The sequence below is a fragment of the Setaria italica genome, chromosome I, assembly GCF_000263155.2.
Source record: "Setaria italica strain Yugu1 chromosome I, Setaria_italica_v2.0, whole genome shotgun sequence".
NCBI classification, from domain to species: domain Eukaryota; kingdom Viridiplantae; phylum Streptophyta; class Magnoliopsida; order Poales; family Poaceae; genus Setaria; species Setaria italica.
In genome coordinates, this window is record NC_028450.1 from 25,621,192 (window position 1) to 25,648,395 (window position 27,204).

Here is a 27,204-nt window from a genome sequence, read left to right on the forward strand (position 1 = left end):
GTTTGTGTTCTTCAGAACTTGTTAAACTCTGATTTACAACCAAGTGTGTAACAACTTGTTAATCTAATGGTGGACCTATTGTATTCTCTGGAACCACTTACATTACAGACAGGTGAACCATCAAGATTTAAAAAAAATAATCCATTCACAATGGGTGCAAAAGCCATAAACATATTATTCTTAGAGATCACACAACCATTGTTTTCACTCGCAAATGAATAACCATCCTTCATCAAGCATGAAGGAGACAAAATGTTTCGACTTAAACTAGGAACGAAATAACAATTATTCAACTCCATAATAAATCCTGACGGGAGGTGGAGTTGCATCGTCCTGATGGTCAACGCAGCAACTCTTGCATTATTGCCCACGCGGAAATCAACTTCTCCTGTTTCCACGCTTCTACTTCTTATCATTCCCTGCATCGAATTGCAAATATGAGCAACCGATCCGGTATCAAATACCCAAGAATTAATAATTGTATCAGCGAGAAAAATGTTGTCTATAACATTAACAACAAGCGTACCTGAGGTAGAAGTACTCTTACTTCCGCCATTCTTCAAGGAAGCTAGGTACTGCTTGCAGTTTCTCTTCCAGTGACCAAGTTCATGACAGTAAAAGCACTCTTTGTCTGGAGCAGGTCCAGGGCCATCTTTAACCTTGGGCGTTGGGTTTGGCTTGGACGTTCCAGCCTTGCCGTTCTTCTTCCAAGAATTTCCCTTCTTCTTAAAGCTAGGCTTGTTCTGTATAGCCATCACATGGCTGGTACTAGCGCTTTTCTTGATGTCAGCCTCTGCTGTTTTAAGCATGCCACACAGCTCATTCAAACCCTTCTCCGTCCCATGCATATGGTAGTTCGAGATGAAGTTCCCATAGCTAGGCGGAAGAGACGAAAGAATGAAATCAGTGGCCAACTCTTGGCCCAGTGGGAAGCCTAGCTTCTCCAACCGTTGAGTGTAACCAACCATCTTGATTACGTGTGGTCCTACTGCTGCGCCTTCTGCTAGCTTGCTCTCAACAAAGGCCTTAGACACATTGAACCTTTCAGTCCTGGCCTGTGTTTGGAACATGTCTCTAAGCGCCACGATCATATCGTGCGCCTCATGGTTTGTTTCGAACTGCATCTGTAGCTCGGGTTCCATGCAAGCAAGCATAAGGCAGCTTACTTCGAGGTTAGCATCACATGCTTTCTTGTAAGCATTCTTAGCAGCAGCGGGTGCATCATCAGCAGGTTCTTCTGGTAGTGGGTTGTCTAGAACATCTTCCTTTTTCTCAGCCCTGAGAACAATTCTCAGGTTACGGATCCAATCCGAGTAATTTGTTCCATTCAACTTGTCCTTCTCAAGGACCGAACGCAAAGCAAACGGTGTAGTGCTGCTAGGTGCCATTTAATCTACAACAAAGTAATGCAAAATACACTAAGACAAACGTATCCATGATAGAGCAAATCACATTAAACTATTTTAACAGAATCTACTCCCACTAAAATCAATATCCCTCTATTGAAACTTAGTGATTCAGGATCCACAACTAACAAGTCCACTAGTGAGCTTTAGCATCACCGCTAGCAAACAAGGTAGATCGGTAAGCAACTTTTGCTAATCATATCACATATGACTCCTGTTGTTGGGTGACATCTCTATGTCTCGGCGCCCAACCTTTATGCCCCAAGGTCCTTAACCGTTAAGATAACCTTGTTAAGCAAACCAACCCTTATGCGTGTAAGTGTCCGACACAAACCCGTCTAGTCAAGGAAAACTAGTGGCACCCTAATTTCATAGACCCACCACTAATTGTACAAGATATGGGACGGTGCAAGTTTTAGTTGGGAGGGCATACTAACTTAAACTTTGTGAGGGATCGTTCTACTTCTAACATCATAGCATGCAGAAAGTAAAACATAAACAGAATAGCATTCACACAGTTGTGACACAGTATGGCCCGTTTTCATATGGTGATCTCCATCTCCATAGAACCTGTTCACCATGGTGATCTCCATCTCCATGTTCCATGTGCGCCATCCTCCTGGTGATGAGTCCTCCAAGAACTAGAACATGCTATTACGCCTAATAGCTAGTAAAGAATCTAGTAATGAAGATTACATAGTTGCTTGGATCATCACAAATTGGTACGCAGACCATTAAATACAATAAAGTGACAACACATATGGCTCCTGCCGTGTTGCCGTACGCGCGACACGCAGGTCACGAATGAGTTACACACATGCATCACATACACAAGGAGGGCCATACTGATCACAAGATACATACATCCTGCAAAACAGAGTTAGGCGTTCTAACGTTCCAAACTTCAGAGGCCCGAAACTCCATCTTAGAGGCCAAATTTGGGAAATCTAATTTCGCCAAAACTGACAACGTCAGTCGTAATCAGGTGTAACTTTTTCTGTAGATCAATTTTCATATACAATTCGCCTCGATCCGAGATCGTACCGAAAAGTTACGGCTGTTTTACTGAAGCATACGCATACGGCAAAAATCCCGACCCCGGCAGTAGATCTCATCTACTATTGCACATCTAATGCGTCTGGCATATGACCCTGGATTTCGATTCGACCAATCATATTGATCTTTGCTCACTGCAACTGGATTTACGTGTATCACGTAACTCCGATGGCGGAAACCGACCGGTAGGAGTATGTCGTTACACTACCATTGCAGCAAGGGCACGAAACCAGGACATAGATCAAATGGAAAACTCGCATAACTCCTTCACGTCCTCGAGCGATGCCTGGTTCCCTTGTTCATCGTACGCCTTGACCCTCGGCGACCCATACTCCAGGTCAGTGGGGAGGATTGCCTCAGACCCGTAGACCATGAAGAACAGGGTGAAGCTGGTTGCCCTACTGGGGGTTGTCCTAAGACTCCATAGGACCGCGGGGAGCTCCGCGACCCATCGGCCGCCCAACTTTTTGAGGCGGTCGAAAATCCTTGGCTTGAGACCTTGGAGTATCATGCCGTTGGCCCGTTCAACCTGCCCGTTTGTGCGGGGATGCGCCACGGCTGACCAGTCCACTCGGATGTGGTGGTCATCGCAGAACTTGAGGAACTTGTTCCCAGTGAACTGCGTGCGGTTGTTCGTGATGATGGATTTGGGTACTCCGAAGCGATGGATGATGTCGGTGAAGAATTGTACCGCCTGCTCAGATTTGATCTGCGCGACGAGTCGCGCCTTGATCCACTTTGAGAACTTGTCGACATTGACACGCAAGTGGGTGAAGCCCCTGGGCACCTTCCTGAAGGGTCCGACGATGTCCAGACCCCAGACCGCGAACGGCCACGTGATGGGGATGGTCTGGAGCACCTGTGCGGGCAGATGGGTTTGGCGCACGAAGAATTGGCACCCTTGCAGGTGCGCACCACGTGGGTGGCGTCGGCTACTGCCGTCGGCCAATAGAAGCCCTGTTGGAAGGCGTTCCCAATGAGGGTTCTTGGCGCGGCGTGGTGGCCGCAGGCCCCGGCGTGGATGTCCTGAATCAACGCCTTTCCTTGCTCGATCGGGATGCAGCGCTGGAGGATGCCGGTGTGGCTCTGATTGTAGAGCTCCTGGTCGATGATGACGAATGATTTGGCGCGACGTGCAATCCTGCGTGCCTCTGTCTTGTTCGTCGGGAGCATCTCGCGGATGAGGTAGTCGAGGTACGGGGCTCTCCAGTCAGGTGGGGGGGGGGGGTCGGGCCCCTCTGCCGGGTTTGCATCGATCTCATTGACATCGGGGTCGGAGGGATCGGCCTTCGGGTCCAGGCCAGATGGAGAGTCGCCGACCTTTTCAGGGTCGGCGTCCGAGTCCGGGGCAGGTGGCGCGTCGCCGACCCTTCCCGACTCCTTGTAACGGATCGAGGGCTTGTATTGGTCGCTGACGAAGACGCCGTCGGGAACGGGCTTTCGACCGGATGCCGCCTTCGCTAGTTCATCAGCTGCCTCGTTAAAACACCTTGCGACGTGGTTGAGCTCTAGTCCATCAATCTTGTCTTTGAGCATGCGGACTTCGTTGTAGTACGCCGCCATCTTGGGGTCGTGGCAGCTCCACTCCTTTATGACTTGTTCGACGACTAGCTGAGAGTCGCCTAGGATGTCCAGCCACCGGATGCCCAGCTCGATGGCGATGCGAATCCCGTTGAGGAGGGCCTCGTACTCAGCGACATTGTTAGATGCAGGAAAATGGAGGCGAATCATGTACCTCATGCGCACACCGAGAGGAGAGACGAAGATCAGACCCGCTCCAGCGCGAGCCTTCATTGACAACCCGTCAAAGTACATTGTTCAGTACTCCTGCTTCTCCGGCACCGATGGCGTCTGGATCTTTATCCACTCTGCAACAAAGTCGGCGAGCACTTGGGACTTGATGGCTGTACGGGGGGCGTAGGTGATGCCCTGGTCCATGAGCTCGAGCGCCCACTTCGTGATCCGTCCTGTGGCGTAGGTGATGCCTTGGTCCATGAGCTCGATCACTTCACTGAGAGGAAATGATGAGACGACCGTCATGGGATGGGAGGTGAAGTAGTGGCGCAGCTTCCTCTTCGTGATGAGGATGGCGTAGATGAGCTTCTGGATCTGCGGGTAGCGCACCTTGGACTCGGATAAGACCTCGCTGACGAAGTACACCAGGTGCTGCACCTTGAGGGTGTGTCCCTCCTCTTCTCGCTCAACCACCAGAGCCGCGCTAACCACCTGGGTGGTCAGCGCGATGTAGAGCAGGAGTGGCTCCCCATCGGTTGGCGGGACCAGGATCGGGGCCTTCGTCAGGAGGTTCTTGAGGCGGTCAATCGCCTCCTGGGCCTCGGCGGTCCACACAAAGCGGTCGGTCTTCTTCAGGAGTCGGTAGAGAGGGAGCCCCCATTCGCCGAGGCGCGAGATGAAGCGGCTCAGGGCCGCCAGGCATCCCATGACGCGCTGGACTCCCTTTATGTTTCGAATCGGTCCCATGTCGCTGATGGCCGCTATTTTCTCTAGGTTGGCTTCGATGCCGCGCACGGAGACAATGAAAGCCAGCAGCATGCCTCTCAGAACCCCGAAAACGCACTTTTCAGGGTTGAGTTTGATGCACTTGTCTCTTAGCCTTTCGAAGGATAGTTCAAGGTCGGGGATGAGCTGGTCGCCCCTCCTGGACTTGACTACGATGTCATCGACGTAAGCCTCAATGGTTCGCCCGATGAGGTCCTCGAAACACTTAAGCATGCATCGCTAGAACATAGCCCCCACGTTTTTTAGGCCGAATGGCCTCTTACATAGCAATAGGGGCTGAAAGGGGTGATGAAAGAGGTCGCGAGCTGGTCAGACTCTTTCATCGTGATTTGATGGTAGCCGGAATACGCGTCAAGGAAGCTAAGGGTTTTGCACCCTGCGGTCGAGTCGACTATCTGATCTATACGTGGCAAAGGAAACGGATCCTTTGGACACATCTTGTTGAGACCGGTATAATCAACACACATCCTCCATTTCCCATTCTTTTTTCGTACAAGAACAGGATTAGCTAGCCACTCAGGGTGGTACACTTCCTTGCTGAATCCGGCCGCCAAAAGCTTCTGAAGCTCCTCGGCGATGGCCATGCGCCTCTCCTTGTCGAAGCGTCGCCAGCCTTGCTCCACCAATTTGGAGCCGGCCTTGATGTTCAAGGAGTGCTCGACGACTTTCCTCGGGATGCCGGGCATGTCCGAGGGTTTCCATGCGAAAACGTCGCTGTTCGCGCGGAGGAAGTCGACAAGCGCGCTTTCCTATTTGGGAGATAGGGAAGCGCCTATCCGTATGGTCTTGCCGTCGGAATTGCTGGGGTCGAGGGGGACCTCCTTGACGCCTTCGGTGGCTTCGAAGGAGGTGTTGGACTGCTTGGAGTCGGGCGGGTCCTCGGCACTCTGCGCGAGCTGGACCGTGGGGTCCTTTGTGCAGGTGATGGCTGCGACATACTCTCAGCACTCTACATCGCACTCGTACGCCTTTTGGAAAGACGTGCCGATGGTGATGACCCCATTGGGCCCCGGCAGCTTGAGCTTGAGGTAGGTGTAGTTGGGGATGGCCATGAACTTGGCGTAGCATGGCCGACCCAAGATGGCGTGGTAGGTTCCACCGAAACCCACCACCTCGAAGGTGAGGATCTCCTTCTTGTAGTTGGAAGGAGTCCCGAAAGTGACGGGCAGATCGATCTGCCCGAGAGGCATCGCCCACTTCCCCGGCATGATGCCGTGGAATGGCTCCTTGCTGGGGCGGAGGCGGGAGCGGTCGATCCCCATGGCGTCAAGAGTCTCGGCGTAGAGGATGTTGAGGCCGCTGCCTCTGTCCATGAGCACCTTGGTGAGGCACGTCGTGCCGACGATGGGGTCGATGACGAGCGGGTAGCGTCCTGGCTGCAGGACGCGCCCCGGGTGGTCGAACCAGTCGAAAGTGATGGCGGGTCCCGACCAGTCGAGGAAGGCCGGTGTGGCGGGCTTGGCCGCGTAGACCTCGCGGCGCTCCAGCTTCCGACGGCGCTTGGAGTCGTAAGCCGCCAGCCCGCCGAAGATCATGAAGCAGCCGTCCACCTTGGGAAAGCCGTCTTCCTTCTCCTCACCGTCCTTCTTTTCCTCCTCGGGCTTTTATCTCAGGTCGCCCTTCACTGGGTTGACTACAAAATACCTCTTCATGAGGTTGCAGCCTTTGTAGGCGTGCTTAGCGGGGAACTCGTGGTTCGGGCACGGTCCCTCGAGCAGCTTGTCGAAGAAGCCGGGGGTGCCCTCAGGGGGCGGCTGTCCCTGTTTGCGCTCAGCAATGGCAACGAGGGGAGCCTCGCGCCGCTGCTTGTTCTTCTTCTTTTGCTGGCGGTTGGAGGTGCCTTCATCGGCATCCTCCTCCCATTTCGCCTTGCCTTTGGAACAATCAAAGATTGCTTCGACGGCCTCTGTGTCCCAGCTCGTGGACAAGGGGCCGGCAGGAAGTTCCTGCCAGGAAAGCTCCTTTGACGTCGGCGTCCGCGACGTTAGAGAGCTCGGTGCGCTTCCTGGAGAAACGCCGGATGTAGTCCCGGAGGGACTCGTGTGACCCCTGATGGCAGCTCCGGAAGTCTCGCTCATCGGCCGAAGCATCATCTACATCAAGTGCTCCGCAGCAGCACTCAGTCTTTGAGTCACCATGAGGCATGGACGTTGACATGGCACACCACACAATGATTGTATGTTGCTTGGTGGGATGAACATATGAAGCTCCCCCATGCGGTTCAATGTATTGTGTTGAATTCCCAAAGCCACGCCGGACACTTCAAGGAGAGCAACTCGCTCTCGTGGGGGCTTCACCAAAAATAAGTCGGCATACGGCTTCATGATAAAAAGCAAGGAGGAAGAGCAACTGAAAAATATTGAAGGGAGAATTGTTGCCAACCATGACTTCAACAATGACTTTCTTCAGGATATTGGATTTCATAATGATATTTACAAGCTCCTGAGAAATATTGCGTCGATGCAATTCTCTCTTAATGGCCCCATCAGTGTATACAAGGATGTGGCCGTGGAGATGTTCATGACCATGAAAAAGATCATGCAATGGAGCGAGGAGACAAATGAAGAAATTCCATGCCTATCCTTTAGAATAAAGGACGAAGTAAAGATTATTACATATGGAGCAATCACAACACTCTTGGGTTTCAATCCAAAGTCCCAATATATGGAGAAGTGAAAGAAGAAGACTTAAAGGAATTCTGGAAGAAAATTACAAAGGAAGAAAATAGGCAACAGAAAAATATTTGCAATCAAATAGTGCAAGATTTCATTTTTGGATGAGCCATCATGTCTCGGGAAGAATCAAGGAGACCAAAATTACTGACTCCGAGATGAACTGGCTTTATTGTGCGGTAGTGGGAAAGAAAGTAACTGACCCCTCCTTGGTGATGATAAACAGATGGCTTGCTGAAGCTACATCAGGGACCGGAACTGTTGGTTCAGGTTGCTACCAGACTATGATCGCATCATTTTTGAATCAAGATATTGAAAGGGACCTTGATTGGTTCATTAAAGGAGAAAGCATTGATGCCAGGACTATGAAAAATGCACACTTAATTGGTGGTGATGGGGAGAAAGGATATACATTTGGGGTCACTAATTCCAAGTTGCCCGAACGAAGACTGGGAATCTATTATGTAGGCAAGACTAATTGGCGGGAAGAAGGAATTTTATTTCCAGCAAAGAAAGATAAGAGAGGACAAAGAATAGAAGAAGGCTCATCATCACAGGCAGCTCCAGAAATACCAATTCCACCACCTAGCTCAAGCTAATGGCAGACGGAGTTTCAGAATGCACCAAGTTACGAGGGAGTCCATGAAGGATGGTAGCAAGAACAGTGACCGGAGGTGCCGGTAGAAGCGTGGGCAGAAGGCCCATATTCACCACATCTCCAGCAACCAGCGTATAAGTACGACCAAAATTTCAGCAGCAGACGCAACCTCCTCCACCAACACCATATGCTTTCCATGGTTACATGCCACCTCTTTTTCAGGGACCCCCACCATATGCACCATTATCTGCTCAGTTCAGCCACCTGCCACAGCCACAGAGAAGTGCGCGCATCATAAGCTCATATGTACAAAGAAATTTACAAGATGCAAGTACTGTGACACAAGCCGCTGATTAGAATTGAGGACAGCAACATGACCATCGAATATCAGTTCGACATGATGGGGATTGTGCCTCTAGATCAGTATCAAGGTGGAGCGCAGGAGCACTACGAGTAGGGGTATCACGAGTACCAACAACAAGGAGACGCGTCGCAGGGAGAGCCACATTATGACCCACCGCAAGGTGACCTGGATTGGAGACTAAAGGCGACAAATAAAAATGCACACATGTGGTTTGAGCTTTCTTTTTTTTCCTTTTTATTTATTTCAATATGTGTGTTGGGTGTGCAAAAGATTTTCTATTTACTTTTTTGCTTTATTATCTCTTTATTTTTAGTTCGTGTGTTTCACCATGCCATGCTTAAATAAAATATGCATCACCTGAACATAATGATATGTGATTAATTGTGATGGTTTAAGTTCTTATCATGTTGGAAGACGATGATCGTTGCCGCTTTGTTTAATTTTTGTACTTGGTTATTGCACCATTGAACTAATGCTCTCTCTAACACGAGCTGAAATTGACATAAATACCGGCTTATCTTTTTGTGGAGGTCATGATAATTTGGACCCATATATTTATTTATTGCTCTCTCTTTTAAATGGATCAAAGGCTCTCTTATTTTTTGTTACAACTTATGCTGACCTTGTCAATGATACTTTTTGAAATTGCTCTACCCATCCAAAGCTAAATATTTATCAGCTATAGATTGCAAAATTTATTTTTGGGTCAATTGATTCAGGATCTACTTATGTGGTATGAGACTTAGAAGTTGGTCACTCCTTTTTGTGTAACCTCTTATTGCTAGCATTTTTGTCCATGCATTGTGAATTTCTGCACTAGAAATCTCACAAACCTCACTAGGCATCCAAATCTAAACCCAAATATATCATTTTTGTGACTACCTCCTTAACCATAATGAAATTTTAGTATGGAAAATATTTTGACGAGTTTCGGAAGATTATTTAGTGCCTTTTCATGAAAATCGAGACTTGGAGGCAACCACCAGTGTGTGGAATAAAAAGCGGAGGAAATAGAGGCAAGAAGGGGCCAGGCCGATCGGCCTGGCCACCCTCAAGCCGATCGGCCTGGGGTGTCCCCCCCCCCTCTGTTGCCCTTGAAATTTTGCGTGGAAGCCCCTCTAATGGAATAAGATAATTTTTTTCATAAGATCGAAGATTTTGGTACTTACATTAGCAGTTTATCTTTCTTCCTTTTCATGCTTGAGGACGAGCATCTTCTAAGCATGGGGGGAGAGTCATCACATTATCTCTAACTACAGCTGAGTAAGTAATATGTTGCAAAGAGTTCTGAGGAGAAAAAGAAAAATAAAGAAAGAAAGGAAAAAGGAAAAAGAAAGAAAAAATGAGGAAAGAAGAAATGACAGAAAATTCTTCTAAATTCTTTGAGCTTCATAGAGATCCCAAGTGCTTTCAAGATTAAGGATTACTCCATACACATTATTCCAACCATGTGCAATCTGATTACGTAGACTTTCACTTGTGCCTCATGATTACTCTTTGCTCTTGCACATGTCCACTATCTAAATGTGTGTGTTCGTTCTCTCCCTCTCAATAAACAATTATTTTCCATGACCTTTTTGACAAGTCTCAATAAGATTCATCAAAAGTCTTTCTTGTTTTGATACTATCCTGATTATAATATTTTTGCTAGGACTAACCTTCCTAAAGATCCAGATAAAGCCTTACACATATTTTTGAGTGATGACAAATTGGAAAAGTTCTAGCATAGGATTGAGAGACTTGATGACCTAAGAGAACATGAGCAATTGCAATGAAGTTTAAATTGTTGATCTCGGTTTAGTTTCTTTTTGAAAAAGTTTTTATTCAAAATCTGCTGAGGTCTATTTAAAATTGAGATCAAAAGAATAAATTTATTATGGGATGTTCTTAAATGATTTCTACCCTCCATATTAGAGAAGGCTGGTTGCAACTTGAATATTAATTGAAAAATCCTATGAGAGCGTTATGTTTTCTTGTGTGTGATCAAGTGCATGATTGAACACCGAAAGGCAACGTTGTTTCTATTGAAGACTTACTCGAGGATGAGCAATGTTTAAGCATGGGGGAATTGTTGACGCTCGCTGTTGACACACTTTACCCATGTTTATCTTTAATAATGACCTAAATTTAATACCTAAACTATTTATTACACCTAATAAACCGGTCATTTTCACATGTGCAACATATTTTGGAGTATGTTCTATTTTTGCAGGGAATTGGACCTAAAAGTGTATTTTCGGATGAAGCACTGAATGAGCATCGAATCAGACGAAAATAGAGGCCAATGGGCTTAGGAAGGGTCTAGGCCGATCGGCCCAGAGGAGCCCAGGCCGATCGGACTAGGGTCTTCTAGTGCCTTCCGACGCCCATTTTTGGCAAGCAATCCTCCGAAATGACTTAAGGGATAAGTTTGTGAAGATATGGTAAGGATCACTTTGGGATCAAAGAGGAAACAAAGAAAATCAAGCGGAGATTTGGAAACACATTGAAGATCAATCTCATCCCGAAGCAGCTGACGTGCCAAGCCCACGTGCAAGTGAAAATAAGACTTCAAAGCACCAACAGAGACTTGGGGATGAAGTAGGATACGAGGGGCCAAAAGGGAGGCCTAGGCCAATCGGCCTGGACCCTCCTAGGTCGATAAGCCTAGGGGTTTCCTTCTATAACGACTTAGGTTTAATCAGCCGAGCTTAATCTTGAGACAAGTTCCCAAATCTGCAGTTTTAATCAGCCTCGACCCCTGAAACCCAACAAACAGTAGCTTTTCTCTAAGTCTCGAAACCAGTGTCTTCCCAACTTTGGGAGAACCAGAGACTGGAAGTTGGACCCAGAGAAAGGATTCCCCGGATCTATCGGGCCAAGCGCGCCAGAGCAATCGTGCGCCCTGCTTCAAAGCCTCTCCGCCGCGTGGCTCAACCTCCCCGATGAGCACCGCCTCGCCCAGTCGCCGGCCGCGACAAGATGGATCAGCACGCCTCCTTCCCAATCGCACGCGGAAGCACCCTGCGGCCCTTTCCACCTTGTCTCGTCTCGCCCGCAACCTCACCGGTCGCGCCAGGCGCCCTGTCGCCGCTGCGACCAAGGATTGGCCGCTGCCACGCCAGTCCGCCTGGCCTCCCGCGCACATCTCCTCACCCGGATACCCGACCGCGCGTCCCAATGCCTTCCAGCTTTTCTGTCGCCCCTCAGTCGCGCTGCCCACGCGCGCGCCCCGCGACGATACCGCCCTCGCCAACCACGGATCTGGTAGAGACAGCTCCTTTTTTTTCACCTCACCAGTAGCGTGCCCCGGCAAAGCCGCTGGTCTGCACCTGCTAGCGTCGCCGCTCGCTCGGTCACCTCGCCTACAACGCCCTCGCCTGCAGTGCCCCCTTTCTTCCTTCCTGCCACACGCTAGCCGAGCCGCCGCCCCTAATCCACCGCTTGACACGACCAGACCCGCGCTCGCCCTCGCCAATCCTTCCTTCCGGCAAAACCGCGCCTGCACAAGCTCTGTCTCCAATGCCCAATGACCAAAGACCCTATCCCCGAAGCTCCACTTCGTCGGCCAATGGAGGCGTCGACCAATCGCCGCCACGGCAGAGCACTCCATCCTCTTCGACCTGATCCTCGCGCTGCCTGAACTCCTTCTCTTCCGCGCAGCTATAAAAGGGAGTACCAAATCCTCTACCGGAGTTCCCTTCGCCATCGTTGCCATGCCGCACCGTCCTCTGTTTCATGCTCAAGCACGGCTGCATAAGCTCTCGAGGAAACTCCCCCTCTCCGCTCAACACCCGCCTTTCCCAACCCACCAGCCGCTTGTTCCTCCGCGCTGTGCTAGAGCTTACTTGTTGTCACCAAGAAGCACCGCCACCGCCGGAGCACCCCAGACCTCGCCGCCGCCCAAGCCTTAGCACCTTTCATCGCTCCGCCTGAGCCTGTTCCTTCCCGACCCCAAGACTTCACCAGTAGGCCCAGAGGTAAGCTTCTGACCCCTGTCCGTTTCGCCCGACCCTTTTTCCGTATCGCCCGACCCCTTTCTCCATTCTGCCCGACCCCTATCTGTTTCGCCGACCCTTGTCCGCCTCTCCCGAGGGCTCAGCTGTATCCTTTTCTTTCAACCAAGGGTATCTGTGTAAAATTTGGGGACTTCTTTGTGTTAAGTCTGAGGATCCCGGTACAGTTATTCTTTAGGTCTGAGGGTCAGATCATAAGTTTTTCCCGATCCGACTCTTTTTACCTTGTTCTCTATCCACAGAAGCTTAGGATTTCACACCCTTCCTGTAGTTTTGCTACAGTTCCTGGGCTAAAACTTGCAAGCATTGTTGAAATAACCGTCTAAGTGTTAACCCCTGCATTTGCATTTGTGTAGAACTAAACCTCGCCGACGGCACCTACGAGCTACACCCGGTGCCAAAAGACGGAGTGGTAGCTGAGCCGCTGACCGTAGGAGCTGAAGCCGAGAGCGCCGAAGATCAGTTTGCTTCCACCCCACTCGAAGGCAAGCCCCGGAGCATAACCCAATCTTTCTAAACTTGCGCATGCCTTCATTTGTATGTATGTGCATTTACGTTATAGGAGTTGCTTGAAACCATATATGCATGACTCAGTTTCCCTTGATCTGAACACTAGTATGATGAGTCCGAGTAGTTGCAATGCTTAACAGGACTCGGTAAAAGTCGAGTGATTTCCTGTCACTCGCGAGTTATAGGAGTTGTTGTTGTCTTTCTGGTTACAACTGTAAGGACGGTGGACGGGGCAGGGGCCTTGTGAACTCTTTTGGTGGTCGGTGGATCGCCCCGTCTGTCTATATGAAATTGCTTAAGGTCGAGATGTGTTGGTGTTCGTGATCAAGTGTTTGAAAGTACTAATCTCATACCTAGTATGGGATGGGGAAGCCTAGTACCTGATTGAACTAGGGTGTGGCTTATACCCTTGCTGTCCCTGAAATGAGGTTCCCATGGTGCATCATGTGAGTGCAAGTGCGGTCACAGTACGACAAGAGGTCGGGACTGTGGAGCATTGCATGCCAAGGGAAGTTTGGACCTGACACGTGCCTGGGAATTGATGGGGACGACCGACACAGGAAGCGACCCCTTCGTGGTGCGCGGATGTCGTGAGATTAGGTCCGCCATGCATGGTTAAGAAACTCGAATCGATTTGTCTGCCTCTCACAGTTTGAGACTGCTTGATCGCTATGCTACACTGAGTAAAGATGGAACATGATGACGATATGAACTTGATGCTTGTTCTATATATATATATTGTTTGGAATGATGTTTGTTTAGCATAAGCTGCTAATGTAGACTGGTTAATAAACTTAGAACCGGAGCTAAAATATTGAAAGTAAGGACCTATTGTAGTTGCTTTTGGCAAAACAAACCCCTCAGCCAAAGAGCCGTGCATGTCTAGAAGTTGGTGGAGTAGTTCCCCACCGGTCGGTTAAGTCTTGTTGAGCTTAGTAGCTCAGCCTTGCTTTTGGCATCTCTTTCATGTGAAGTTGAAGCTTCCGAGTTTGCTACTTGTGGTACTTGGCCTCCCCAGCTCCCGCTTGGATGGACGGTCGAGTGGGATCCCTCCTCGGACGGCGAGGAGAGGGATCATTGATGTCCTGATCGGCCTCATCAGGGACATCCGACCCGGCGCTAGCTTCCGTAGTTCTATTTTATCTTTTTCCGCTGCTTGAACTCTGTAAAACTTTGGTATTTCCAAACCAGTGTTGAAAGAACTTAATGTACTTGTTTAAGTGGATGATCTGTTGTATTCTCTGGAACCACTCACCTTCGGGTGAGCCATGCTAACTCAGTCCTGTATAGTGGTTTTATAGGATGAAATTCGACGGATCGTCGCGTTAACTTCATTAAAGCATATGATCGCGTGTTAGGCAACTTAATTGTGCTTTAGCTAAGTTAATCCAAGGTGTTCCACCACACCTTTGCCCCCTCGTCTTCCAATTTTTGCCATGCGCTCTTTGGACTATAAATACCCCAAAAAATCCACCGAGCCCCATATCGAAGATGACGTACTTGATATGAAGCAGTAGAGATGCAGAAGGAGCTTGAGGGACACCTCTCCGGAGAGTCGAGGGCCGTGCAGTTGTCAGGGGCTAGCGTAGGCAAACCTCTACCGGCGTGATCACCCTGCGAGGAAGATCGCGCTGGAGTTCTGGAGCTAGGAGTCATTAAGATCAAGGTAGAATCCCGGTGGTGATCTTGTGATGTACAATAATTCATGATGAAGTAATAGATTTATTCGTGTTCTTAGCGATCTAAGTATCTCCTTTGATGGTTTTATACTTTATCGGGTTTGGTTGCTTTTCAATCTATGAATCGATGATAGATTGCTTAGGGTGTTCTTGTGGTCATTGTGACCAGATTTGCATGCCTGATCTACCGATGAGTATGACATGTTCTTATGATCATGCCCTTAACCTGCTTGTGCTGATATAGGTGATCGTGACAGAATCTTTCTTGTGTAAGGTGGGGGGTTTCGGGATCCGGACCTGTAGATTTAAAGATGCTTTTTACTAAGATCATATATGTGTTGCTTTGCTATCCATGCTTAGAATTACAACATATGCATAGTCTAGGTTACTCTAGATTGGTTACCCTTGCTCTATCTATTATTTGTCTGTACATGCTTAGTAGATTGGATCTGAATCTCTCATAAACACCAAGTTAATACTAACAATGCTAGTTGAAATAGATCTTGTGCTATAAGTTCCACGGATTGATAAACCTTGGGGGAATACTTTGAGGGAAGAGCTAAAATTGATCCATACGCTTGCGGTTCACAACTTGGCATGCTAATAGCCGCCAATAGCCATCCATGTCCAACACCTGCGACGACATCTACTTGGGTCTCCTCGACGACGACTATTCCAGCCTCCTCGATGATGACAACTTCAGTCTCCTCGGTGATGACAACTTCAATCTCCTTGGCGACGATGATCCCCATTCGCCTCCTCTGTTGTAGGGCTTCGACCCCTCCTAGAAGCCACCCGTCAACGCCGCTGCCCACTTCTGCGAGACCTGCCGCCAGAACAACCATGCAGCGACGGCCAAGCACGGTGGTGGTGGCACGGCGGTGGAGTATTGCGACATCGGCGAGTACTTGTCTTGCTCCTGTAGTGAGAAGAAGATCGCCGGCATCATGCACAGCAGAGGGAAGAATGGTGGTGCCGCCTTGAGCAGGAGGTAGACAAGAGAGGAATGGTGTTTAAGGTTTTAGTTGTATGTTTCTTCTCCCTTTGCAATCTCGGCACAAGTTCCAGATACATGGGTTGGTTGCCCAGAGTCTGCACGCAGGCCTAACGCTATTCTATTACACGGCCTTAGGCCCATAGTGATGCAGCCCATGACATTCCCTCCTCCTTAAGAATTAACTTGTCCTCGAGTTGATGCTGAAACTCGCTTAGCCACCACTATGGTATGTGCATCCGGGGAACTGGACTTGCAAAGCATGTAGATTCTCCCATGTGTGCCAGGAAGCTGGTAAGTTGGACCACTGGACCTGCACTCTTGGAACTACCCAATTTTCTACCTTGCACCATTTTGATTCGAGCAGTTGAACTGGAACTAGTTGTGATGAAGTAGATATGCAAGACAGATCAGCATCAACACTTACCTCCGTAGATGGTGGCAGGCTTTCTTCAGTTGTGACACATGGATGATCGGATGAATCTGGCTTGTTGGAGGCAACTAGAGCTTATATGCCACCTCTCCGACTTTCTGTAGAATAAAATATGGCCCAAAGTACTTGTATCTGAGTTTTTGGTTTGATCTTCTCGCTACTGACAGTTGCACATATGGTTGTAATTTGAGATAGACCCAATCACCCACTTCAAAGCTTCTCTCACTTTTGTTCTTGTCTGCTTGCATTTTCATTCTGTTTTGTGCTCTCTCCAGATTATGCTACACAATCCTATGGATTTCAGTTCTGTTTTGCAGCCACTTGTTCAACTCAGCAACTTGACACTGTGATCCTATTGTGATTCCAAAATGCTTTGGTGGATACCCATATAGCACTTCAAATGGTGACTTGCCAAGTGCTAAGTGGTATATAGTGTTATACCAAATTCAGCCAATGCTAACTATGGAGCCCATTTATGAGGACAAGCTTGACTCATGCATCTGAGGTAAGTTTCCAAACATTGATTGAGTCTCTCTGTTTCCCCATCTGTCTGAGGGTGATAACTTGAACTTATATTAAGTGTTGTCTCAGATAGCTTAAAAAGTTCTTGCCATAGGTTGCTTGTGAAAACCCTATCTCTATCAGATACTATGATTTGGGGCATGCCATGAAGTCTATACACATTGTCCATGAATACTTTAGCTACATATGCTGCTATGTATGGATGTGCAATTGGCAAGAAGTGGCCATACATTGAGAATTTATCAATTATCACCAAGATAGTGTCAAATTGTTTAGACTTTGGTAAGCCTTCAATGAAGTCTAAGCTAATGGTATGCCATGAAGTTGGTGGTACAGGTAATGGTCGTAGTAAGCCAGGGGATTTGTTATGCTCAGCTTTGGCTTGTAGACATACCTCGTAGTTACTAACATACTTCCTGATGTCCTCTTTCATTCCTGCCTAGGCAAAAAAACTGCTTGATTTTGTTATATGTTGCTATTATTCCACTGTGGCCTCCAATGCCGTTAGTGTGCAGAGCCAGCAATATGGCTTGATGTGCTTCCAAATGATTACCCAACTAGATTCTTCCTTTGTATCGAATGATTCTGTCACTGAGAGTATATCCCTTGTCATTGGACCCCGATATGCTAAGTTCAGCCAGCAACACCTTCGCTTTTGGGTCATTTAAGTATTCTTCTACAATTGTTTCCAACCATTTGGGGACTGTAGTGGAAATAGCTGCTACTTCTTGTTGAGACTGCATAGTTCTTGAGAGAGCATCAGCTGCCTTGTTTCTGGCCCTTTTTCTGTACTGAATCTTGTATTGCATTCCCAACAATTTGATGAATGCCTTGTGTTGTAACCCTTGAGTCAATTTCTGCTCAGAAAGATGGGTGAGGCTTTTGTGATTAATTACAATGATGAACTCTTTGTGCTGCAGGTATGATTTCCACTTGTTGACTGCAAGTAATATGGCCATACACTCCTTTTCAAAAGTGGACATTGCTTGTGCCTTGGGTCCCAAAGCTTTGCTAAGATAGGCAATTGGGTGCTCAGATTGCATGAGAACAACCCCAATGCCTTTGTCTGATGCATCAGTTTCCAATTGAAACCCTTTTGAAAAATTTGGCAATGCTAGGACTAATGTTGTTATAAGAGCTTGTTTCAATATTTCAAAACTGTTCTGCAAGTGAGGGTTCCATGAGAATGTTTCAAAATTGTTCTACAAGTGAGGTTTCCATGAGAAGATTGATCCTTTCTTTAGCAAGTTTGATAAGGGTTTGCTGATGGAGCCATAATTTCTTATGAACTTTCTGTAATAGCCTAACAGTCCCAAAAATCTGCTCAACTATTTAATATCAGTGGGAATTGGCCATTCTTGTACTGCTTTCACTTTGCTAGGATCTGTTGCTACCCCTTGGGCACTGATGATGTGCCCCAAGTATTCCAGTCTAGTTTGAGCAAATGAACACTTAGACTTTTTCAACAACTGTTGGTTATCTTGCAGTAGAGAGGATACTGCCTTCAAATGTTGATTATGTTCTTCAATTGTCTTGTTGTAGATCAATATATCATCCACGAAGACCAAGACACTCTTTCTCAACATTGGTGCAAAGATGTTGTTCATGATGGCTTCAAACATTGCAGGGGCATTTGTGAGCCCAAAAGGCATCACCCGAAACTCCCAGTGTCCATTGTGTGTTTTGAATGCAGTTTTGTGCTCATCTCCTGGCAACAATCTGATTTGATGATAGCCAGACCTTAAGTCCAATTTGGTGAACCGTTCAGCTCTATGTAATTCATCTAGCAGTTCATCTACTATTGGCAGTGGGTATTTATTCTTCACGGTGATGTTGTTGAGATGCCTGTAATCAACACAGAATCTCCATATACCATCTTTTTTCTTCACCAGTAGCGCTGGAGAAGCAAATGGGCTTGTGCTTGGCTTTATAATTCCTTGCTGCAGCATCTCCTTGATCTATCTCTCTATCTCATCTTTTTGTGATGGAGAGTATTTGTAGGGTTTCACATTGACAGGCTGGGTACCAGGCTATAATGGAATGGAATGGTCACAATTCCGTTGTGGGGGCAACACTTTTGGATCCTGAAACAATGCAGAATGTTCATCTAACACCTTCTAAACACCTGTGGGAATTGATGAGGTTGTTGTTGTTGTCTCTGTATGAGGTGCCAATTGAATGATCTGGGCCACACCTCTTTTCCTTATCAGGCCCTTGAGCTTCTTCCCTATTATCTTCTTGCAGTGAATTACGTTGTCTTTCACTCCATTCAGTGTGATTCTTTTTCCTTGATGATTGAATCTCATTCTTTTTCTCTTCCAGTGAACCCACATTGGGCTATGTTGTTCCAGCCAGTCTATACCCAAGATCATATCATAGCAGCCCAGGGCTAGGACTCTTGCATTAGTTGAGAAGGTGTTCCCCTGTGCCCACCAAGTTAACTAATTGATCATCTTGTTGCAATAAAGTTTGTTGCCATTGGCCATCCTGATTGTGGTCTCTGGAATAGCAGTTGTTGGAAGCTTCAGAGCCGCGACCAATGATTCACTAATAAATGTGCCTGAACTCCCTGAATCAATTAAGATCAGCACTTCTTGATTCCGCACCAGCCCTTGAATTCTCATTGTTTTCTTTCCTTGTGTACCAGCTGTAGCAAAACATGATAAGGCTAGTAACTTCTCATCACTGTCTTAGCTGCCCACCTCAGTCCCTCCTTCACTGAGTTCTTCATGCTGTAATAATTCCATGAGCTCTTCCACCACATGAAGCTCTACTTGTTTTGGACAACGATGTTGAGGGCTGTAAATCTCCCCACATTTCATGCACAGCCCACTGGCTCTCCTCTTTGCTCTCAATGCTTCATATTTGTTGTCCCATCTATTCTTGTTTTGATATTTCTTTGCTTGTGGTTTCTCTGATGTGGGTGTTCCACCCAAGACACCAGCAACAGTTGTAGTGGTTGGTGTGTGACTTGTATTCTTGACAGCACTCCTGCTGTATTCTCGAGCTCTTGATGAAAATGTCCGATTTGATGCTTCCAAAAGTTCTTCTTGCATAAGAGCCAAGGATAATGCAACATCAACCGTTCTTGGTTTATGCAGTGTTATGGCATTGCTAATGTTGTACTTCAGGCCATTAAGAAACTTTTGCACAAAAAAGACTTCACCAATCTCCTTGTTATGCACTAGGACTCTATGTTTTGCTTGCTCAAATCTGACACATCACTAGTTTGCCTAATGGATAAGAGATCCCTCATGTAGTTGTGATAAAGGTCCTGCCCAAATTTTTTCTCTGCAGCAACACATAACTCAGGCCAACTATTAATGGCATGTTGGGCTTCATATGTTTGCAACTACAACTCAGCATTAGCAGTGAAATTGATAGTAGCAAAAGGAACCTACACATGAACAGGAACATTGTACATGGTAAAATATTTCTCACATTTTTCTCTCCCACTCTTGGGTGCTCTCCATTGAACCTAGGGAAATCAATCTTAGGCAACTTATACTCTCTTGATTCATGGTGATGAGCAAACATATTGTTTCTTCTAGTATTGGTCTCAGGGATATCAGTAACCAAATTAGAGATTTTGGGATACTAGTTCTCACCCTTGACCAGGGTGGGATGGGTGGTCAGAGACCCCACATCAGCACCCTGGTGATGGAAGTCGACGTGGTGGCCACTGGCCCGCCCCTCTTCCTCGCGTGACGGGGCCTATGGCAGAGCAGTAGAGGTGGCTGCTTCCAACGCCTTCATGTGCGATGTGAGATCTTTGATTTCTTTGCTCAACCCCGCCGATAACTTGTCAACATTGTCGCTCCATGTGTTGAGGGAGTTCACCATGGTGGTCAGCTTGAGTTGGGTTGACTGAAGAGCCTTCACCTTGGAGATTAGCAGGTCAAGCTTCTCTTCTGCCGTCGTCATCCTGAACGTCAACGTAGGTGTTCTCGCCTTTTTCCCTCATTGCCGATGTTGCGGTAGCGGAGGTGGTGGTGGTGGTGTTGCGGATCTAGGGTTTGAACTGGTGGCGACAACGGTGTTGGTGGATGATTTGGATGGGGGTTTGGGCGGATAGGTATCTGGAGGAGGCGCCAGCGTCAAATCCTAGGAATCTAGGCTCGGTACTAGATGTCACGCTCCTACAGTGAGAAGAGGGTCGCCGGTGTCACGCACAGCAGAGGGAGAATGGCGCCGACGCCTCGAGCAGGAGGTAGATGAGGTAGACGAGAGAGGAATAGTATTTTAGGTTTTAGTTCTCGTTTCTTCTCCCTTCGCCGTCTCGGCACAATTACCAGATACATGGGCTGGGTCGCCCAGAGTCAGCACACATGCCCAATAATGCTATTCTATTACACGGCCTTAGGCTCGTAGTGATGCATTCCATGACAGTACTGCTCCCCCAACCTCCAAAGCGGCAGCAAGGAGGAGAGAGACGGCTGCGGCGTGGGCGCGGCGCACTACCAGAAGCGCGGTAGGAGGAAGTGGAGCGACGGGGGCATTGCTAGCTTCCTCGACAAGGACACGGAGCGGTTCGAGCACCTGCATGAGGGGAACTCTCGGGCCGATATGTCAAAACTGGGCACCAGCAGCAACAGAATGACAAGAGGTAGAAGAAGCACGAGTAAATTTTTGTTTGTTCACTTTGGGCACTACCAGAGGCAAGAACTGATGAGGAAATAATTCGCATTGCAGTTGTGCACCTTCTACTGTTGGTTTCAGATTGGGACCTCTCTTGTGTCCGAGATGGAAAAGAGCACTCTTGAAGATTGGGGGCAGTTTGCTGGCAGGGTCAGCTTCTGAAAATGTTGACCCAAAGGTGTGTTCCTATTAAGAGCCTATATAGTTTGACAATTCCGTGCTAGATGATGCTAATTTTGCGCATGTCTGTTCTAGATGATCCCGCTAATTGCTAGAGAAGTTCAGGCCGCAAGCCTTCGTGGCGTTCAGGTAGATAGAAGAAATTTGTTTAGTGGGGTCAATGATATCGAATGTTATTTTATTTGTCACCTGACCATTAAGGCTACTATCAGGTAGCAATTGCTGTGCTGTGGCGGCACTTGGGCGGCCGAAACATGCATTGAAAGGGCTGCAGCATGTCCAATAGGGTAATTTGATCAAGATCACTTATTTTGCTAGTTCTCTGCTCTGTAATGTCATTTCCTGTAATGGCCCGTGCTCCTTATCAAAAATGCTCATTGCTGATCTTACGTGCTACTTGCGGGCTGTGCCAACGTTTCAGTGTGAATTAACTAGCCCTTGTTTACTTCACTCCCAACTCCCAACTTTGGCACTATGCAAAAAGAAGATTCCCCATCACATCAAACTTGCGGTACATGTATGGAGTACTAAATGTAGATGAAATTAAAAACTAATTGCACAGTTTTGTTGTACTTTGCGAGATGAATCTTTTGAGCCTAATTAGTCAATGTTTGGACAATAATTCACAAATACAAACGAAACGCTACAGTGTTGCTACAGTAATTTGGCACCTCCCAAATTCGTCAAGTAAACAAGGGCTAGGTGATGTACAGATAGGCTGTAGTAAGTTTTAGGGGGCTTAGGGTAACTACATTACATGCTATGTGCCTGCATTGAGCAGAGCTTCTCTTGGGTTTATTTCATCACACTGTTTGTTTTGAGTAGACTGCATTCAGTACTCTTCCTAACTCTTTTTCATAGGTTTACCTACTACCTACGCACATTACACAGGTATTGGAAATGGACCTTCATATATGGCTCCTTCACTGCTTACGAGAGCCATATTGGATGGTTTGTGACTTATGAGTTACATATCATTATTACTTATCGATCCAGGAAAAAATCTCTGTATCTGATAGTTCTCTTACTTCCAGCTGTTAAAACCTCTCCTTTTGACCAATATTTCAAATATAAAAGTACCTTTATGGATGTATATCAGAATCTATATACTGGAGGAGAAACTTTAAGAAATAGCTTGGCATGTGTTTTTTATGATGTATCTGCGTGAATTGTGTTACCTTTCCATTTGACATCTAAGGGCATGGCTGCTGAAAATTGAAGCCATTTTCTTTTGTAACAACAATAAATGATTGAGCCATGTAATTCTAATCTATTTATGTTCAGAATACTTTTAGCTTTTAATTGATGTATCCTTGCTGCATCATTTGTGAGAGATTAAGCAACAACGTATCTGACGAAAATAATTTTGACTCAATTTCAGAATGCACAGGAGTATTTTTTGGTACAAAAATCAACCCAACCCATGTGATCCATGACATGTATTAGTTAATCGGGTCACCTCCGAACATTAGAGTGTGTTTGGTTGGGCTGTGACTTTGGAAAAAGCTGCTGTGACCTGTAGGCTGTGAAAAGCAGCTGTGAGAAAGTAACCGTGGGAAAAGCACAAGACTGTTTGGTTAGAACAACTTTGAAACTGTAAGCTGTGTAAGAAATATCTGTAATGCCTCTAAAGGTCTGTGGGTGTGTTTATATGCAAATTGCTCGTAACAAAATAATGTATTCACTAATTCGCATATAAATAACTATTTTAGAAAGGAAAAAAATAAAATTTTTTATGTTCTTCATCCATCAAAGTGTTTGGTCCACATAAATAGAACAATATCCATCAAAAAGTTTACACAATGATGTTATCCCTCAACATTAATATCCTCCTCTCGTACTAATCAAAGCATCAGCTATCCTAGTATGAATGGTATTCATAATATCCTCATTCTTCACACTGTCACTCTCATCTCCTTGTGTTTGTCTCGTGCTACTTGTATGTTGTACCAAGTACTCTTATCAACATCACATCTCTCGACCTCCTTGCCATGTGGAGACGACATGAATTCTGACAAAGCTTTTGAAGCAGTGAATCATCAGTCTAGCATCAGCAGATTTGACAGCATTTGTTTATACCCTTACTCCCTTAGTATTATCCTTCATGCTTGCAGAACTAGACAACTAACAGCTTGCATTTCAGCAAAGCCTCGTTAGGTCCCTCCATGCCGGTAAGGTTCAAGAGAGAAACACGTGCAGCAGCTCACATCAGCAGCAAGAACAAGAAGCAGCGGCAACCAGCCAGCCATGCCATTCTCCGGCTTCGCCCTCGCCGTGCTGCTACTCTCCATGGCCTCCCATGCCAAGCCGTGCTCTGATCAGGAGAAGAGCTCCCTGCTCCGGTTCATTGCGGAGCTACCATCTCAAGGAGAGGAGACAGGAGTGAGACGACCTGACCCCTGACGCATCATCTGGCTCTGTCCTTCATCTTCGTCCTCCGTGTATGATCAGCTTGTGGTTTCAACGGAGAAATTTCCAGCCCGCCCAGGCCAGTAACAAGTGACGAACGGGATAACGACAGAGATATAGACTGCACGCCATGTTCCATCAGTTCCTGTCGGCGGATCGGAGGAGCGGAAGCGCGGATGACGGGTCCGGGTGGCGGAAGAAGAAGAGGCGCTCGATGGGGCTGGTGAAGAGCCAGGCCACATCGAAGAAGGTGAGCGGCAGCGCGTGCTCTTGCGCGGAATCGGACGGCGCCGGCGAGACGCGGATCCGGTCGACCAGGCGCACGCCCGGCGGGGATGACGGGGGCGCTATCTGATCTGCTCTGCACGGGGACGACGGAGCCCTCGCCCGGTGGCGCCTGCACCGGCGGCGGCACCCGCGGCGACGGAGTCCGCGCCCGGCGGCGGCACCCGCGGCGACGGAGTCCGCGCCCGGCGGCGGCGCGAACGGAGCTCGGGCTCGGCGGCGGCTTCTCCCACGCGACAGAAAACTAAGAAAAAAAACGAACCGTTACTCTCATAACCAGCGGCAGAGGTGGGTAATTTTTTACCTCAAAAATATTTGAAAGTAGAGGAAGGTGTTTTAAAAGCTAAAAGCCAACAAAAATCACCCTTCATATATCTTCATATATGGCGTTCAGACAACATCTTTTAGCATGCCGCTAGTTCATTTCTCTGCTCGGAAAATCTCAGCAGTATTTGTTTTACCATTCGACTACTTTGATGACTGATGATGCAACCATAGTTTGGCATTAAATGTAACCCTTAGAAGTTAACACTGGCCTGAACACTTAAATTGTTTCAGGATGATGGCATCAGTGACGAATGCGGTGTTGCTTCAAGCATCGCTTGAAAAGATAGGCATTGAGGCTCGAGTTCAGACAACATTGGTGATGCAAGATGCTACTGAACCATACATCAGACGACGAGCTATGTGCCATCTTGAGAAAGGAAGGGTTGTTATCTTTGGAGGGATTGGTGCTGCAATGGGAAATCCACTTTTGACAACCGACAGCGCAGCAGCCTTGAGGGCTTCTGAGGGTATCTCTTTGAACTACCTTCCTGTACCAGACCCTATTTCTACCCAGCATTTCTACATGAATATCACAATTTGTTTCTTAAAAACTGTTTTCTTTTCATGGAATTTAGCTCCACTTGTGGCATATAAATCTTACTAGATGCACTGTTAACCAGTCAACGCAGATGTACTCCTTTAAAGGTTTAACTGGAGAATCTGAACACATTTCTATATGGTTGGGCTCCTGGAAGCAATGGTGATGCAGAATCTGAACACATTTCGTATCGGAAGTTAGTGGCAAGAAGGTTCAGCGAAATGGATGTCAAAGCAATAAGCTTTTGCGAGGAGAACAACATTCCCTGTTAGCGTACTATCCCTGTCTCATGCATGTATGTATTCAAGACCGGTAACTTTTCAAATACTCCAGATGTGATAACTACTTTTGCACTTGTTTTCAGTTGTCCTTTTTAACATGCTGGAGCCTGGTAACATATCCAGAGCATTGTGTGGAGATCATGTAGGAACTTTGGTCGACCAGACAGGAAGGATCGGCTAACTTGATGCAAGAAAACTGCACAGAACTGAAGCTTCAGTGATCGTCGGATACCTTTTGGGGTTCCCTAGCTTGTCTTCGTTTTGGGGTGGCATGTCCAAATCGGGCGGGAAAGCTTATCTTCGTTTTGGGGTTGATGGATGTCCAAATTGGACAGGGAAGCAGTGATGAATGATGTTATACGGTCTCGTGACCCAGTTTCTGTTGCGAAGTCAATTCCTCTGGATCTTCAGCACTTCTGTTCAGCATAGATGATTCTGATGTAGGCTGGTGCAGTGGTGCCAAGTTGACAGGCCCTTTGACTCCGGTTTTCGTTGGGCCGGCAGAGGGAAATGCTGATGAACCAGAAACAAAACCGAAATTCGTCTCCGTGGTTCAATTGAATTTCAACGTAATAGCTCATAAACACGCACATTCTGAGTTCACGGCGCATGCACAGCGGTACCACATGCTAATAGGTTATCGACTTTGTCTGGTTTAAAATTTAAAAACTGACTGTAACATCTTTTTTTAAGAATCATGTGTGCAGATTTGTCTCGGAAAAAACATTCATGTCGTACAAATTTATTATATTTTGTAAATATATTCCAATACAAAATAGCAGTCAAACCCAGACCTAATAATAGAAGGTCAATGGTGTAAAATATATTATAAAGGTCTATTTTATCGAAGAGAGTAATGTAAGGATTATTATTAAATCGCAAAAAGAACTCATCAACACTTGCTATTTTATTACTTTTTTACTTTGTTAGTGTGAATGGCCAAGGAAATACGGGTTTTCTAGAATTCGTACTCTAGTGAACAAACATGTTATTAATCTCTCACGCTGAGAAAGGATAGCTTTTTACAAAACAAGTCAGATCTGCTGCCACTGGACATGGATGTTTCGTAGATTAAAAGAAAACTGAAGAAAAATCGAGTGAAGAAATGTAATGTTTCAATCCAAGAAAAAGAAATGGTCCATGCAGAGAAACCCCCATGATTTTGTTTCTCATTCTCTGATGGAAGCCTATTCCACTATAACTTCATTTTTTTTTTTGGGTTGGAGGGAGCAAGTTTTGCAAATTAAGTGGGGGTTGTATATGAAATGGCAAATGGATGCCCAAATCAGGAAGTAGTGATGAACTACGGCATTTAATAATTGTTGGCAGCAGTTTCTACTGCAGAAACAACTCATCTGGATCTTTTGCACTTCTGATAGACATGGATGATTCTTATTCAAGCTGCTGCATCGATTTTATTCTGTAGAATGGGTGTTTTGGATGTGCGTCAAAATTCTGAATTTGTTCATAAATCAGATAGTCGTCGGATCTGACGTTATGGAAGGCCCCCGGTCTATCGGCCTGATGGGGCCCGTCTCCTGTGTGAATTTTTCTTCCTGATTGACATGAGTTCTTACGTTGCAAGCATGCCCTAAGGACCCTTTGTAATCATGTAATGTGTGTTTTTGTTTTGACTTATGACCTAATTTGGGCCACCTCATACCAAATTTCTTCATTCTTGGCTGGTTACAAAAAGTTGCTTACCAGTTCTAGGCAAGAGCAAGGATTCATAATTCCAATGGAACTATGGGCAAGTTCTGTATCTTTTTTCAGAATTCACACACGAGCATTCTTTTT

At 46.8% G+C, this 27,204-nt stretch overlaps 1 protein-coding gene across 1 annotated transcript; it reads left to right on the forward strand.

Annotated features, from left to right (window-relative positions):
• The first annotated feature begins 7,304 nt into the window (after positions 1-7,304).
• On the forward strand, positions 7,305-25,753 carry LOC101756810 (uridylate kinase-like). The gene is given in 10 exon segments (XM_012845112.2): positions 7,305-7,583; positions 21,139-21,407; positions 21,469-21,565; positions 21,643-21,723; positions 21,784-21,854; positions 24,820-25,055; positions 25,209-25,228; positions 25,230-25,253; positions 25,255-25,393; positions 25,491-25,753. Coding segments are annotated over 10 exon segments (1,314 nt in total). The 3' UTR covers positions 25,589-25,753.
• Positions 25,754-27,204: the final 1,451 nt, after the last annotated feature.